Source organism: Gossypium arboreum, chromosome 8 (genome assembly GCF_025698485.1).
Source record: "Gossypium arboreum isolate Shixiya-1 chromosome 8, ASM2569848v2, whole genome shotgun sequence".
Lineage (NCBI taxonomy): Eukaryota > Viridiplantae > Streptophyta > Magnoliopsida > Malvales > Malvaceae > Gossypium > Gossypium arboreum.
The window spans coordinates 22,201,751-22,217,377 of NC_069077.1; the positions used below are offsets into that span (position 1 = coordinate 22,201,751).

The 15,627-nt window shown below is 33.5% G+C and overlaps 1 protein-coding gene across 1 annotated transcript; it reads right to left on the reverse strand.

Moving 5' to 3' along the window:
- Window positions 1-14,074: 14,074 nt before the first annotated feature.
- Window positions 14,075-14,722, reverse strand: LOC108468623 (uncharacterized). Its single transcript, XM_017769503.1, has one exon. The coding sequence runs from the start codon at window positions 14,720-14,722 to the stop codon at window positions 14,075-14,077; it is 648 nt and encodes a 215-aa protein (XP_017624992.1).
- Between the last annotated feature and the right edge of the window lie 905 nt (window positions 14,723-15,627).

A 15,627-nucleotide genomic window follows, 5' to 3' on the forward strand; every position in this document is an offset into this window, starting at 1 on the left:
CTACTGAAATAGATTAAGGATTTATCAAAATTCACCATTTGACCTAAAGTCTTCTTATATTCATTTACCACTGCCTTTATCACCATTACTCCTTCAATCGAAGCCTCTCCAAATAGGATGCTATCATCAGCAAAAAATAGATGAGTTATTTATAATCATCCTCTTTCTACCTTTGCCCCTTCAATCTTCCCTTCCTTTTTTGCCATATTCAACAATCTTGAGAAACTTTCTGCGTATGTAATAAATAAGTATGGTCTCAAGGGGTCCCTTTGTCTTAAACCTCTTGAAGGTTTAAAATCTGCTCCTTGAGTCCTATTAAGCACCACCAAATAGGAGACACTCCTTACACATCTCATAATAAGAGTTATCCATTTGTTGCAAAAGCCTAATAGCCTTATCATGGTTACAATATAATCACATTCCACTCTATTGTAGGTTTGACTCATATCTAACTTCAATGCGAAAGATCCTCTACCATTTTTTTCTTTCTTCTTAAACGAGTGTAATAATTCATATGCTAAGGATATTATCTGTTATTTGCTTGCTTGGGACAAAAGCTCCTTGTGTTTCCCCAATACATAAATGTAATACCTTTCTACCATTACTTTCGAGATTATTTTATAGATGACATTGTAGAGGCTTATAGGTCTGAATTGCCCCAAATTCTTTGGTGATAGAACTTTAGGAATGAGTACAATATTGATTTTGTTTATCTCCACAAGATCCTTGTGACTATTCAACACCTCAAGGCAATATTTAATAACATCATCTCCAACAATAAGCCAGAACTTTTGATAAAATAAAGTTGGATAGTTGTCCTTACCAGAAGCTTTAAGAGGAGATATTGCTTTCGCAGCTTCCACCACTTATTACTTCTTGAACTCCATACATAATGCATCATTTAAGATCCTATTGATATAAGGTTGAATTTCACTCCTTAGATTTTGACAGTTCTATGTTGGGTTTGATAAAAATAAGTTTTTAAAATTATCAATTGCCAGCTTTTTTAAATCCTTATCCCTTGTACCTATCCACCGTTTCCATTTTCAAGTCATTTTATTGTATTTTTATTCTTGCGATATGATGCGAAATTGTGGAAGAAAGCAGTGTTGCAGTCTCCCATTCGAAGCCAATTCGCCCTTGCATGTTGCTCTAAAAAGAGTTCTTCTTTATCTACTTCCATATTTAATGCTAGTTTGACTTCCGTAATTTCGGTCAGACTTACCTAGTCAGGATCCTCTTAATTCAACTTATTTAGCCTCAATTTCAGATCTTTTCTTGTTTTTTTGTTCAAGAGCCTCTATTAATTTTTACCCATTCTTTCAACTTCTTTCCCAATACTTTTAGCTTTTTCGGTAGCTCTTTTTGCACCAAAACCTATCCCTTGTTTATTGTCTCCTCAAACTCTTTCTCTAAAACCCAATTAGCGTTAAAATGAAAAGGGAACTCTTTATGCGCAATTCAACCCCCTCTATTTCCCATAGTATCCTCTACCACTAGACAATGATCCGAAAAACTATGACTTAGATAATGCATTGAGTAACTTGAGAATTAGGTCCACCATGAAAAATTTGCCACCATATCAAGCCTTTTTCTTATGTTGTTGTTCGGTAACCTACCACTCTCCCAAGTGAACCACTGTCTTGAGAATCCCAAATCACTCAAATCACATTCCTCTAAAACTTCCCTAAATGCCATCATTTTCCTTTCATCCTTTAATTGTCCCTCTATTTTTTCAAATAAGAACATTACCTTATTAAAATCGCCCACACTAGCCATTGCATTTGATTGTTATTGTTTAATTGCCTAAGCATGTTTCATGAAACCCTCCTTTGTTGTTCTATTAGAGATACATAAAAACCAGTAAACCTCAAACAATATTTTCCCTTATCCTCCATTACTTCAACATGTGACAATTAGAAAAACTTCTTAATTTTATCGATATGTCCTCCTTTCACCCAAGTAAAAGGCCTCCTATTGAACCATCAGCATTAACATTTATTCCATTTGTAAACCTACACTCCTTATCATTTCAATTCTTCTCTAACTGACTTTTGTTTCTTTAAGAAACAAAAGCTTAGGCTGACTCATAGCTTGAGACGTCTAACAGTCTATGGTTGCCCTAGGTCATGGACATTCCAACTTAAGGTTTTCATTACAACCGGCCATCCTGCTTGCTAGCGGCCATTGATATATCATTGTCAAGTTCTGTGTTCATTAGGTAATTATTGTTGCTGTCTTCTAAATGTTGCACTTTTTGCCTTTTTTTCCCATCCACAAGGTCTATCGGCCTGTCTTCTAGCTCCCCAAATCTACTCTCATCTCTTACTTGGCTAACCTTATGGAACCTCCTACTCAGTTCTCCCATAACGCCTTTCCCTCTTGAAATATTGTTGGGATCTATGCGTGAACTTCACATTTGTTGCTTTCCCTTATTTACATCCATGTCCATCCCACTTTTGATCATATCCTTTGGATCTTCCCTCAGCTATCTGCTTACGATTGGTGCTTCCCTTCTTAGTGGGGTTTTCAACGAGATATTCCACCTAAACTCCACTTCTTGTAGTCCCAAAGTTAAACGTAGCAGGCAGAAACTTTCACCGTACCTTAATCTCCCACATAATAAGTAAAATAGGGATAACTTTTCATATTGAAAGATTGCATAAGTAGATTTATCTTTACCGAAGATGATGTGTTTCTTCCTCTTTAAAGGGTTTCGAATGTCCAGGCGAACCTTAATGCACATGATCTTCCTTACTCATTTCATTATAATTTTCGCATCATACTCTATAAAATCACCAATGAAATTTCCCATCTATTGTGCCATGCCTTCCGACATAGAACCTAGCGGTAAGTCTTGAATTTGCACCTAAAAATTTGTGTAGAAAATAGGAACTTGTACTGGATCTTCCCCTTTCTTTAATATATGGAAAATAATCAGGTGTTTATTAAATAGCCATGGTATACTGCCTAAAACCCTTTTTAGATCTATCTTGTTATAAAAGTGGAGCAAGATTCTGTTCTCAATTTTCGAGATAGTTACCCTTTCTATAAGATGCCATAACTCTGCAAGAACATTCTTTATTGACGAAAAGTGGACTGCACTATCTGTGAGAACCTTTCCTACTATATGAAGGCTGAAATCTTCCTCACTTTCCTCGTTATCTTCTTGGCCCTGAATTGGATCTTTTTCTTCGTCAGCCAAGTTCAGATTTGCTAGTTCATCCTCCATGCTGCAATTCTTTATAGCCTTAAATCCTTAATTTTTTTATTTAAACCTTAATTTAAGGTAAAAGCGAAGAAAAAAGGCCTTCAAAACTACTACGCTGGCAGATAGAGAAAACAAAGAAAACCTAATCGTAGGTACTCAACTCAGTTTTATTTAAGGAGTCCTATTTAAATATTGAGTTTGAGAACTTATAACTCGTAATTAATAAGAGTGCTATAATCTTTCTTGCATGTAATTGACTCCTCAACCCAATTTTTTTTTTAGGTTTCAAGGTAGATCACAAAAATTTCATTTAAAAAGAAAACTATTTTAATTTTTTTTGTAAAAAGTGATTTTATAAATAGTCCATCATATCTAATAAAATAAATTGATGGCAACTCTTACTTTTTTAATAAAATTTTATATTTTAAAAAAATAAAATTTCATGTTTTTTCTAATATGATAAAGCTATTTTATTGGGAAAAAAAGTTTCGACAATCTTCTTATGGAATATATGCAACAATTGCTTTTCGACCAATGTGACTCTCCAGCAATGGAACATTACAAAGGATAGCTACTGTTCTTTATGTCAGACTTACTTGAAATCCTTGGAACACCTATTCATTCACTGTGATTTTTGTAGAGCTGTTTGGTTTAGATCTCCACTCTCCTTTCGCATAAAGTCTTTTCATCTTACTATTATCTCCTCTTGGATCTTTCAATGGCTTCTGGTCAATGACCTTCAATTGTACTTTATGGATTATTAGGAAGTCAAGAAATAAGTTTATCTTCAAGAAAGTTAATCCAATATTCCGTTAGGTGATATCAACAAAATGAATGATCTTCACCTCTCATTTGATGTTAACCCTTCAAAAAGCTCAAATTGTCATCGCCCACAAAGATCCCTAGAGGCAGGAGGTTTCGACTCATCATGGGTTTTATGCCTACACATAAGTAGCTACCTAAACAACAACCTCATCGGAGGTATGGTCACCATTTAGAATGACAATGGAACACATTTCCTATTAGAATAATGATGAAGGAAATATTTTTCTCATTCATGACAAAACCAGGTGCTATAGTGTTCTTTATACACAAGAGATATAATAGATTTGTAAAGGACAAAGGACAAAGGACAAAGGATAGTGAATTTGTTACGCCTGGTGAGCTGGAATCTGTTGAGGATTGGATGAGCTGAGTTGGTTATTCTATTTTTTATTCATTTCTCCTAATATTCCCCCTGCATTTCCCAGTTGAAAATCTTTGAGAGCAACAACATTTAACCTATCTCGAAGCTTGGAAAAACTTTCAGCAGTCAAAGTTTTTGTCAAGATACCAGCTACTTGATCATGTCCAAGGACATAGTTCACTTGCAACCTGCCATCCAAGACCTTGTCTTGAAAAAAATGGATATCAAGCTCAACATGTTTGACTCGAGCATGAAACATTGGATTGGCTACTAGAGACACTGTGCTAGAGTTGTCACACCAAACCACTGGAGCTCGTTGTAAAGGCATGCTAATTTCATCGGGTAAGGATTGAAACCATGTGATTTCTACAGTGGCATTTGCTAAGCTCCTATATTCAGCTTCTGATATGGATCGAGAGACCACTCCTTACTTTTTAGAAGACCATCCAACCAGGTTGTCACCAATATAAATACAAAAGCCAGATGTAGACTTACGATCCTTAAAGGAACTAGCCCAATCAGCATCAGAGAATCCTGTTAAGTTAATTTCTGAAGGTTGAAATAATAGTCCATAATCTAGAGTGCCTCGAATGTATCTCAAAATTCTTTTAACAGCAATCCAATGAACATCAGAAGGCAAATGCATATATTGACTTACCTTATTAGCAGCAAATATAATGTCAGGCCTTGTCATACAGAGATACTGGAGACCTCCAACAATCTTCCTATATTTAGTTTCATCATGTAGGGGAAAACCAACATGGGGGGGTAAAGTTGGTGAGCTTACCATAGGCATAGAAATTGGTTTTGCATTTCCCATATCTGCCTTATCCAATAGTTCTCGGGCATACTTTTGCTGAGAAATATGCATGTTGTCACCATGCTTAGTGACTTCTAGTCCAAGGAAATAGTTAAGGGGTCTCAAATCTTTTAAAGAAAATTGACTATGCAAGGAATTAACAACTTTTTCAATTTTAGTATAAGAATCACCAATGATGATGATATCATCAACGTAGACAAGAAGAAACACATTTCCCATAAAATAAGTCTTCTTGAAAAACAATGAGGGATCAGCTCTAGAGGACTTAAACTGCAGTTGTTGAACTAAAAAATTGTGAAGTTTTTGAAACCAGGCTCGAGGATCCTATTTCAAGCCATAAAGAGCCTTGTTCAGCTTGCAAACTAACAAATTACCATGATCATCAACTACTTCGAAACCTGGTGGTTGTTTCATGAAAACTTTATCTGAAAAATCTCCATTTAAGAAGGCATTGTTGACAACATCCACTTGCCTAATTTTCCACTTGCTTGACACGACTAAACCAAACAATGTTCTTATCGCGTTAGCTTTAACAACAGGGCTGAAGGTTTCGTGATAATCCAAGCCAGTATTCTAGGAGAAGCCTTGAGCGACGAGTTTGACTTTGTTTCTAAAAAAACTCCCATCAGCGTTCTTTTTAGTCTTAAACAACCATTTACAACCAACAAGAGAGCAATCAGGGGGTAAAGGCACCAAATCCCAAGTGTTATTTCGAATCATTGCTTGTAATTCTGTTGGTTTAGCAAAGACTTAATTGAAGTATAGAACAAAAGATGAAATGAAGGGATCATTTAATTCATTATCAATGTAGCTCTTATATACAAGTGTAACGCCCCAATTTTCGGGAATCCTGTCAATGTTGGCATAGGTTTAATTATGTTAGTGGGCCTCTAGAAGGCCCAAGCTTAAGATAGAACCCGGAAATTTTAGTTAATTTTTTGTTCCATAAGAAAAAGGGAGTGAAATTATGAAATAGGACCTATGTGAAAATGTTTGAAAATGCTATAGGCTAAATTGAAGTGGCCAAATAAATAGGAGTGCAAAATAAGAGGATTTGCATGACAAACCTCCCATTTTACATGAAGTGGCCAGCCATCATGTTGTTGTAGACAAAATGTGCACTTGATATCCATAATTTATGGTACAAATTGATACAAATTGATAATAGGTTAGGTAAATGTTCCATGATAATGGGTTAGGTAAATGTTTCATGATAATGAGTTAGGTAAATGTTTCATGATAAGAATTTCATGTCTTTTGTATTAAAGAATTAAATGGATGAAATATGAAGTTTTATTAAAAGAAAAAGGGGTGAAAAGAACAAAGTTTTGTCCATCTTTGTTCATCATAGCTAAAAGTTAGAGAAGAGAAAGGAGAGGAGAAAGCTCTTGAGTATTCGGTTATTAGGAGGAGGAAAATTGAAGGTAAGTTCTTGGTACCTTGCTTCTATTTTGATGTTCATGAGTTCTTCTTGATTCTACCTTAACTCTTGAAGTATATTTTGATTTTTAGTTGTGTTGTGAGCATTTGGTCATGAATTAAAATAAAGGAAATGGTTGTTGTTTCATGTTCTTTTGATGAAAAATGGAAGATATGTGAAGTTGAGCCAAACAAATTAGCATGCATGTGCCTTAGATGCTAAAGGGAAAAATCGGCTAACATGTTGTGCTTTAAAATGATGAAATGGAGATTATGCTTAAGTAAAAACCATAGATATGTGATGATTGATTGGTGATATACATGTTTAAATAACATGCATGCAAGATAGGTGTATGAAAGAGTAATTTGGTAATAAATCTGCTTGGGACAAGAAGATAATGTGACTTTGAAAAATCACCATAAATTGTGGGAGATGAATTAGAAGTGAATAAATTATGTAATTAAAGCTTATTGAGTCTAGTTTTTAATGAAATAAACAAGAACATATTTTGAATTACATACAATGAGAAATTTGATTCAGTAATGAAGAGTGGTCGATTAGTCAAACAGTGAAACATGAGAAACTTTGAGAAAATCTGGTATTGATTGGCTAAACCAAAATTCGAAAATTTTATGGATAGAAGATATATGAGTCTATTTTCAAGGAAAATTAACGGAACTTGATTTGGAGTTTCGTAGCTCAGATTATAAATGATTTAGTGACTGTTGCTCGGGAAGACGACTTGTAGTGAAATTATGATTATGTGGTAAACATTGATAAAAATTTGTTAATGAGTTGCTTATTGTTTTCTTATAAGCTTACTATGATCTGTAGGTGTGGTTGGTAGAATATTGTAAGGGGTTAATCGTAGTTTGTATTTGAATAGTTAGATTAACGTGTTAGTAATCCAATTGTAGGCGGTTCGTGTGTGGATCTCGTCGGCATATCGTCATGACAATGTGTGTAACTAACACCCTCTTTCTTAGTCGGATCGGCAAAAGTCGAAAAGTCAAATGCCAAAACCCAGATTTTGTATATTTGTGAGTGTCACGAATGCTTGTGAGGTAAATCGATTAATGTTTTGCTAAGTGCAAAATTTGACCAAAGTGCATGATTTACGTGCCTCGATATTTTTGGGCTTAATGGGCCAAAATTGGAATGATGGGCCAACAGCCCAATTCGATAGAACCCTCGATGCGTGATTACGCTAGTACGTGAAAAGTAAGAATATGCATGAAAAACTCTAAAATAGATAAATTCTTGAAATACCTTTAAAAGTGGAAAATTTACGCTTTTACTCTTAGTAGATAAATTACCAAATACCCTAGGGTTAAATTGACTTAAATGCATGTTTGATTGTTGTTATGTCTTCGCATGCCATGTTGTTATTATCGATGTATGGGATGGGATATTGACGGAGGAAGCTTGAAAGTGGCTTGTCCACGTCTTGGAGGCTTTACCTCAATTCTTCGATAATCGAGCAAAGCAAGGCAAGCAATCGTGGAGTGTTAAATTTGGGTAGGTTGAGCTATTCCCCACATGGAGTGTATGGTTGGTACGGTGGAGTGTAGTGGTTGGTGGGTTGAGTAGTCTCCCAAATGGGCTTGTATATGTTTCTTGATGTTGCATGTATTTTGAAATGGGCCTATGGGCCATCTTTATTATCTGAATAAGGGCTAAGACCCAGTTTATTGTAATCTGAAAAGGGCTCGCCCAAGACCACTGTTACCCAAATGGGCTTGCATATGTTTCTTGATGTTGCATGTATTTTGAAATGGGCCTATGGGCCATCTTTTATCTGAATAAGGGCTAAGGCCCGTTTATTATAATCTGAAAAGGGCTCGCCCAAGACCATTGTTACTGAATGGGCTTAGGCCCAATAGGCTTGAGTGACTTGGACTTTGAATGGGTTTTCCTTACACACGAGTTTCCCAAACTCACCCTTTTATTTTTATCCACGCAGAAATCCCCAACCATAGTGGGCTTGGAGTCGTAAGGGAATTCGGAGTGGCCACCGCTCGAAAGTTTGATTTTCTTCTGGTGAACTGAACATCCTTTTATTTACGTTTGAAGTTTTGGGTTTTTAAATGTAATAAGGCCACTTAATTATTTTTAATGGTTTTAATATGTATTACTAAGATAGGTATTACTTATTTTAAATGTTGAAATTAGATAGCTTTAGAGCACGTTTTCAAGAACAACAATTGATTTCAAAATAACACGACAACAAGCAAAGCTTCCGCAATGAAAGTATTTTTCAAAATTAATCACTTTTCCTAAAATGACTTAATCAAATCGGTTTCCTATAAATATCCATGACGTTAAGGTGTGGCAATGGCGGTATGCATGTCTAGGATTGGATCCGAAGGAGCTTGGTATTAGCGATCAGATGGACTCACCACCTCTTTTCGGTTTCCTACCGGTGTACGACTTCCATTCACTTTAACCCTTAATGAATTAATCTTTTGAACATCAAGTATGATTTTCTGCACTTAGAATGGAATTTTTTTTTTACGTTTTTGATGTGGCATGCCAGATCCGGCCATAACTTCTGGGCCGGGTTTGGAGTGCTACAACAAGTCTCAAGTAACAATCTTAACAAAAATTCAAATTACTACCGCTACTAACAAGCTAACAACTCCTACACCTACTAACAAGCTAACAAATCTCTCTAGGACTTATTCTTATTTTTCAAAACATAGTTGCAGCCTTGAGATACTAACATTCTCCTCCTAACTCAAGTGCTGTAGACACCAAGTTTATTCTTAAGAAACTCAAAAACGACTAACATGAAAAATTTAGTAACAATATTCGTCATCTGATCCCCGATTTGCAATAAACCAGTTTCTTCAATATTCGCCTTCTATGAATTCCTTCTTGACTAGTGTAGCTTTAAGAGTTGCCTCTAATAGTTTCATAGCATGCAATGCCATCTAAATCAAAATTTCATAATTCAAAATCATCACAAGCTGTTCCAGAAAAGTCATGAGAGTGGCCAGAGTGCTTTCCCTTCTTCCAAGGTCTTGTGTTGTCACTACACTTGCGACTAATACCATTTATAGTTTGATTAACAAATCTTCTTGTAGCTAATAATTCCTTTTTTCAATTTTGTATTTTGCACTAAAAGTTTGATCACCTTACCAACTAAATTTTTAAACTCAACAACATCTACAGATGTCAATTCTTTCGCATATGAAGCTTCTTCAGTCGGTTTTTTATTCTAAAAACATAACCCACTATTCTCTTCTAAAAGTTGCACATTACTCTTGATCTCCTTAGATAGATTCTTTTTCTGTGGCTCATCAGCATGTTCTTTAGATGTTTCATGTGCAAAAAATGATAGTTTATCAGAGAGAGATGTCAGCTGCTGCTCCAAGAGAGTTACCTTTGTATGCAACTCCTCATTCTAAAAACACTTGGTTTGCAGTTGCTCCTCCTCAAATAGATTCAATGAGAAACTCTTCTTCTGCATCTTGATCCTAAATAATTCATTGCCATTAGAGTCAAAGATCAGACACATTCCCTCTTTGAACATCACATTGAATCTTTTCTCTACCAATTGCCCCACACTCAACAAGTTTTGATCAATTTCAGGTATAAACAGAACATCTGAAATCAATTTAGTTCTGCCATAGCTTTCTATTGCTACTGTGCCTCTTCCCTTCACTTCTAGGTATTCTCCATTTCCTATCCTTATTTTTGAATTCAATTATAACACCCCCTAACCCTAAACCGTTGCTAGAATAGGGTTACGATGCATTACGAACAATCAGACAATTTACGATTAATATTCAGATAATTATCGAACATATTATAATATAATCATAAATTCATATAAAACTTTTGCTAATTGACTCTCTCTTTTTTTTTTTAAGAAAAACTCAATATAATCCCCTTATAAATATCTAACTTTCCCTGCAATTTCAAACTAATATTTCAGCCAATGCAATTTCATGTTTAACCGTATTAAAATCATACCTATAACAATAATTTGATAATTTACTCTATGAACATTTATGTTACCATTAAAAATTAAATTAGAATTTCATTCATCCATTCTAAATTCAGCACCAATTATACCATGCATATCATGTAAATTTTCATACCATTTCATTAGTTTAAACACCAAAATACCAAATACCATTCTTTACAACAAAAATTATATAGCATTTTAAAGTGATCAAAATAACACCTATGTACATGCCACTTTTACCAAAAGAAGAATACATCACCGAGTTTTGTGCTGGAGTTGGGATCGCTTGGATGCTGAACTGAGACTCTGAACACCTATTAATCTGCGCACGAAAACAACCGTACACTAAGTATTTCATACTTAGTGGTATTACCATAATTCAAATTATAAATATAATAATCATATAAATTAAATCATATAACTATAATATTTACTGAACCAATTCAAGCATAAATTTGCCATTCTCAATATATTCGTACAATTTAACTTAGCTATTTGTCAATTGAAATCATATACATTCATGTTGAGCCATTATCTAATTCATGAACCATTGGTTCATGCTTTCTATTCTCATACTCACATTCAAATCACATTTCAATTCATGTTCCATTTTCACATTTCTTTTAATGGCTCAACCAATTCTTTTTATTCAACTTAACTTTTCTTTTAATTACCCCTATTAACAGACTCAGACTTTGGCAGATACACGGATCCAACCAAACACACCAGTTTGACACCCAGTGCCTTATCGGATAGTTCGAAGCAAAGTTGACACCCAGTGTCTCATCGGCCTAGCCAAAGTAAAGTGGTACCCAATACCTCATCGAATCTATTCGAAGTAACAGTATGACACCCAGCGTCTCATCGACTCGAGGTCGAAGTATCCCTGAACACTTCTAACCCTATGGCATGCCAACTATATCCGACTCAGCCCGACTAGTTAATAGGGTTTCCGGATCACATATAAATCTCAATTCGGTTACAATTTCTCACATTTTCAATTCAATCATTTTTCACTTTTCAATCAAATTTTCAATTCACATATTCATAGTTCAATACACTTTCTCAATTCAATATGCATTTCAATTATTCACATATAATCACAATTCAATTTAATTTCATACAATTCAACACTAATACTTACCATACATATTAACTTAAAATTCGAAATTAATAATAATTAAATTCAATTATTACAATACTAACACGTATTTCTCAGTCAATTCAATTTTCTAAATTCAATTTAATAAAATTACTTACCTCAATATTTACTTACTATAAAATAAATAAATTTAAAAATAAATATTTAATAATAAATAACTTGAATTATAGTAATACAAACCCGAATTTTGCAGTTACTCCTCGACGACTTTCTCCTTCCCTTTTTGTGTCGATACCTCGAATTTTTTATTAGCTACGAAATTAAATAATTATACTATTAATTACAACACTAATTTTACAATAATAATTCAATTTCTATTCAATTTCTTCCTTATTCTCAATTTGATCCTAACTAAATTCACTTACTTTCCTCACTTAATTTATACTTTATTTATATTCAAAATTTGACCAAACTCAAATTTAACTATTAAATTTTCAGCATAAATCCATAATTTTAAATTTTTCTCAATTTAGTCCCTACAACACAAAACTTATAGTTTCTTTTACAATTTAATCCCTTTATCAATTCTAACTTGAAATTCATTCAATTAAATCCCTAATTCAACAATTTGTCCAACATGAACCATGCTTAAAAACCTATAAGCTTCCAAAACCTCAACTTATTTTCAACAAATCTTTGTTTTAAAGCTTCTAAATCATCAAAATTATATAAAAAGAGCTTAATTGACTTACCAATCAAAGCTTTAAACCTTAAACCCTTAGTTTTTCCTTTTTCTTTTCTTTCTTTTTTTTCCTGCTCTGTTTCGAATGTCTCTCTGTTCTTCTCTTTTTTTTTTTTTGTTTTATTCTTTTATACTTTATATATAGAAATATATTTACTTTATGTTATAATAATATAATATATAATAATTATTTAATAAGAAATATCTTTTAGCTTAAATTATAAGTAAATATACATTTATTTTACATTTGTACTAATAATTTTATTACAATTGTCATAATTTAATTATTTAATTAATAAATATCTTTAACTTAATATTAATAATTAATAATTAATAAATATCTATTTTCCAATTTAAATATAAATATTACATATATATATTTTATTTATACACTTGTAATAAATCATCTCCATCCACTTGTCTTCATTTTATTTCATCATATAATATTTCATCATCACCCTACATTTGTCATGTTTTACTTTATTTATCCTATAAAAATCTCATAATATAATTAATATAAATTATAATTAATAAATTAATAATAATAATAATACACTATAATAAATATTTATTTAATAACAAGTATAAATACTACAATTGTACACATATATGTTTGTATATTTGTACAATATTATCACCATCCATTTGGCAAAATTTTAATTTATTTATCATACAATTGTCTTTATTTTATTTATTTCATCATCATCATCATCATAATAATAATAATAATAATAATAATAATAATAATATCTTTTTACTTAAATTTTAAGTAAATAAGTAAATATATTACAAGTATACTTATTTAATTATTATTTCAATAGACTTGTATACTTCATCATCCTACACTTGACACATAATTAGATTTATTTATTTATTTATCTATAATTTATATTATAATTTAAATAAAATAATAATTAATAAATTAGATTTTTCTTACACTTATGCCGCCTCAACCATTAAGAATGGTTTATTTGCCATTGTGATCCCCTTTCTTTTTATTAATCTATAATTAAACTTTTACCCTTAATTCAATTTAATCCTTTTTACTATTTACACTAAATTAGGCTAAATTCACTTAATTAAATCCTAATTAAGTACTCGACTAAACTCATAATTACTTCTAATAATTATTTATGACTCGATTTACTAAGATAGAGGCCCTATAACTCACTTTTCTGGTGCCCGTGAATTTTGGGTCATTACATCAATGACCTGTCAAGGTATTTAAACAGCTTCTCATCATAAGTCATGTGATTGGTACAACCACTATCAACTAACCAACTGTTACATAAAATGATTGATGTTCTGCAAGAGTCGACAAACAAATGGTCATCTTATTCTTTAACTACAACATGTGCTCCACCTTACTGCTAATTTTTTGATTCCTTACATAACCTCTCAATGTGCCCCATCAAGTTACACCTTCTGCATTTCACATCTGGCCTTCTCCAACACCTGAAACGGGGATGATTCTGTTTTCCACAATACTTACATGAATAATACTTATTATAATTTTTAGTACTATTACCTTTTGCAATAGTTTCTAAACCACTATTGCAATCACTCTTCTTCCCATTCCACTTATGTTCCTCTCCTTTGTCGCCTTCTTGCATCTAAGCTTCAATGCTTCTTTCTATGCTTTCTTCCTGCCTCATTAGCCTCTTCTGCTCTTGTTTGTAAAGTACTGATAAACTCCACTACTCTCAATTGAGTCAAGTCCTTAGTGTTCTCAAAAGAGGTAATAGTTGCTTCATATTTCTTAGGCACAGAGACAAGTATCTTTTGCACCAGTCTAGAATCAGAGAGATCAGTCCCAAGAACTCTTACCTTGTTGGCAATATATATCAGCTTGTCTGAGTATTCTTTGATTGACTCAGACTCCTTCATTTGTAGCCTCTTGAATTTTCTGATCAAGTTCAACACCTTCATGCACTTTATCCTCTCATCGCCTTGATACTCAGCTTTGAGGTAGTCCCATATCTCCTTCGCTGATCCAAAAGCCATAATTCTATTGAATATAGCTGGTGAAACCGAAGCATAAAGATAAGACTTTTCCTTAGACTTCCTTGTGGTTCTCTCATTGTGTATTTTGATCTGGTTCATAGTTGGATTGTTGGGAAGTGGAGTCACATCATAGTCTTCCTCGACAACTTCCCAATAATCACAACCTTCAATGTATGCTTGCATTTTCACGACCCATGCTTGATAATTTTCTCCATCAAACACAGGTGGGGCTAAGATGGACAAGTTACTCGGTCTCGATTCCATTTTCCTCAAAAACCTCACAAGTGTATCTCTCAAATTTTCTCTCAGAACTCTCACAAAACTTTTCTCACAAGTCCCTCGAGAAAAATGGCTATTGATACCACTGTTGGTTTAAGAAAGACTTAATTGAAGTATAGAACAAAAGATGAAATGAAGGGATCATTTAATTCATTATCAATGCAGCCCTTATATACAAGTTTCAAGTAACAACCTCAACCAAAATTCAAATTGCTACTCCTACTAACAAGTTAACAAATCTCCCTAGGACTTAGTCTTATTTTTTAAAAAATAGTTGCAGCCTTGAGATACTAACAAATTCATCATGAACAACATCTTTTCATGAGGGATGACCATAACTTCCTAAATAGTGGTTGGTTTGACAGAGCTGATAGAAGCAGTATAAACTTTTGGTTTGAAGATCCCATCCTTGCTCCTAGTGACCATATGATGAGTGTTACTAGGAGAAATATGAGAAACATGATCGGATGACATGTTTTGAGTATCGGGTATAGATGGATTTGGAGATTGATCATTTTCACAAAAATTATTTGAGTTTGTAGATGCTGGTGGTTGAGAACTCTCAGTATGAATAGCAACCGAGAGAGTCATGTTAGAACCATGAGTTATGTTATCGAGAGAAGGTGGAGGAGTACCAAGAGGAGGCATTATGATAACTGGTAGATTGGACAAGAATTCTAAAGCATTGGAGTTGGGAATTGGAGGAGCCAAAGAGAGTCCGGCATAAGGAAAATTACCTTTATCAAACTAAACATGCCTGGAAATGTAAATACGACCAGTCTTGTCAACACATTTATATCCTCTGTAATTTGCAGCATAGCCCAAGAATGTGCATGAAGGCGAGCGAAACTGTAGTTCATGCTTGTTGTAGGGTTTAAGCAGGGGGTAAC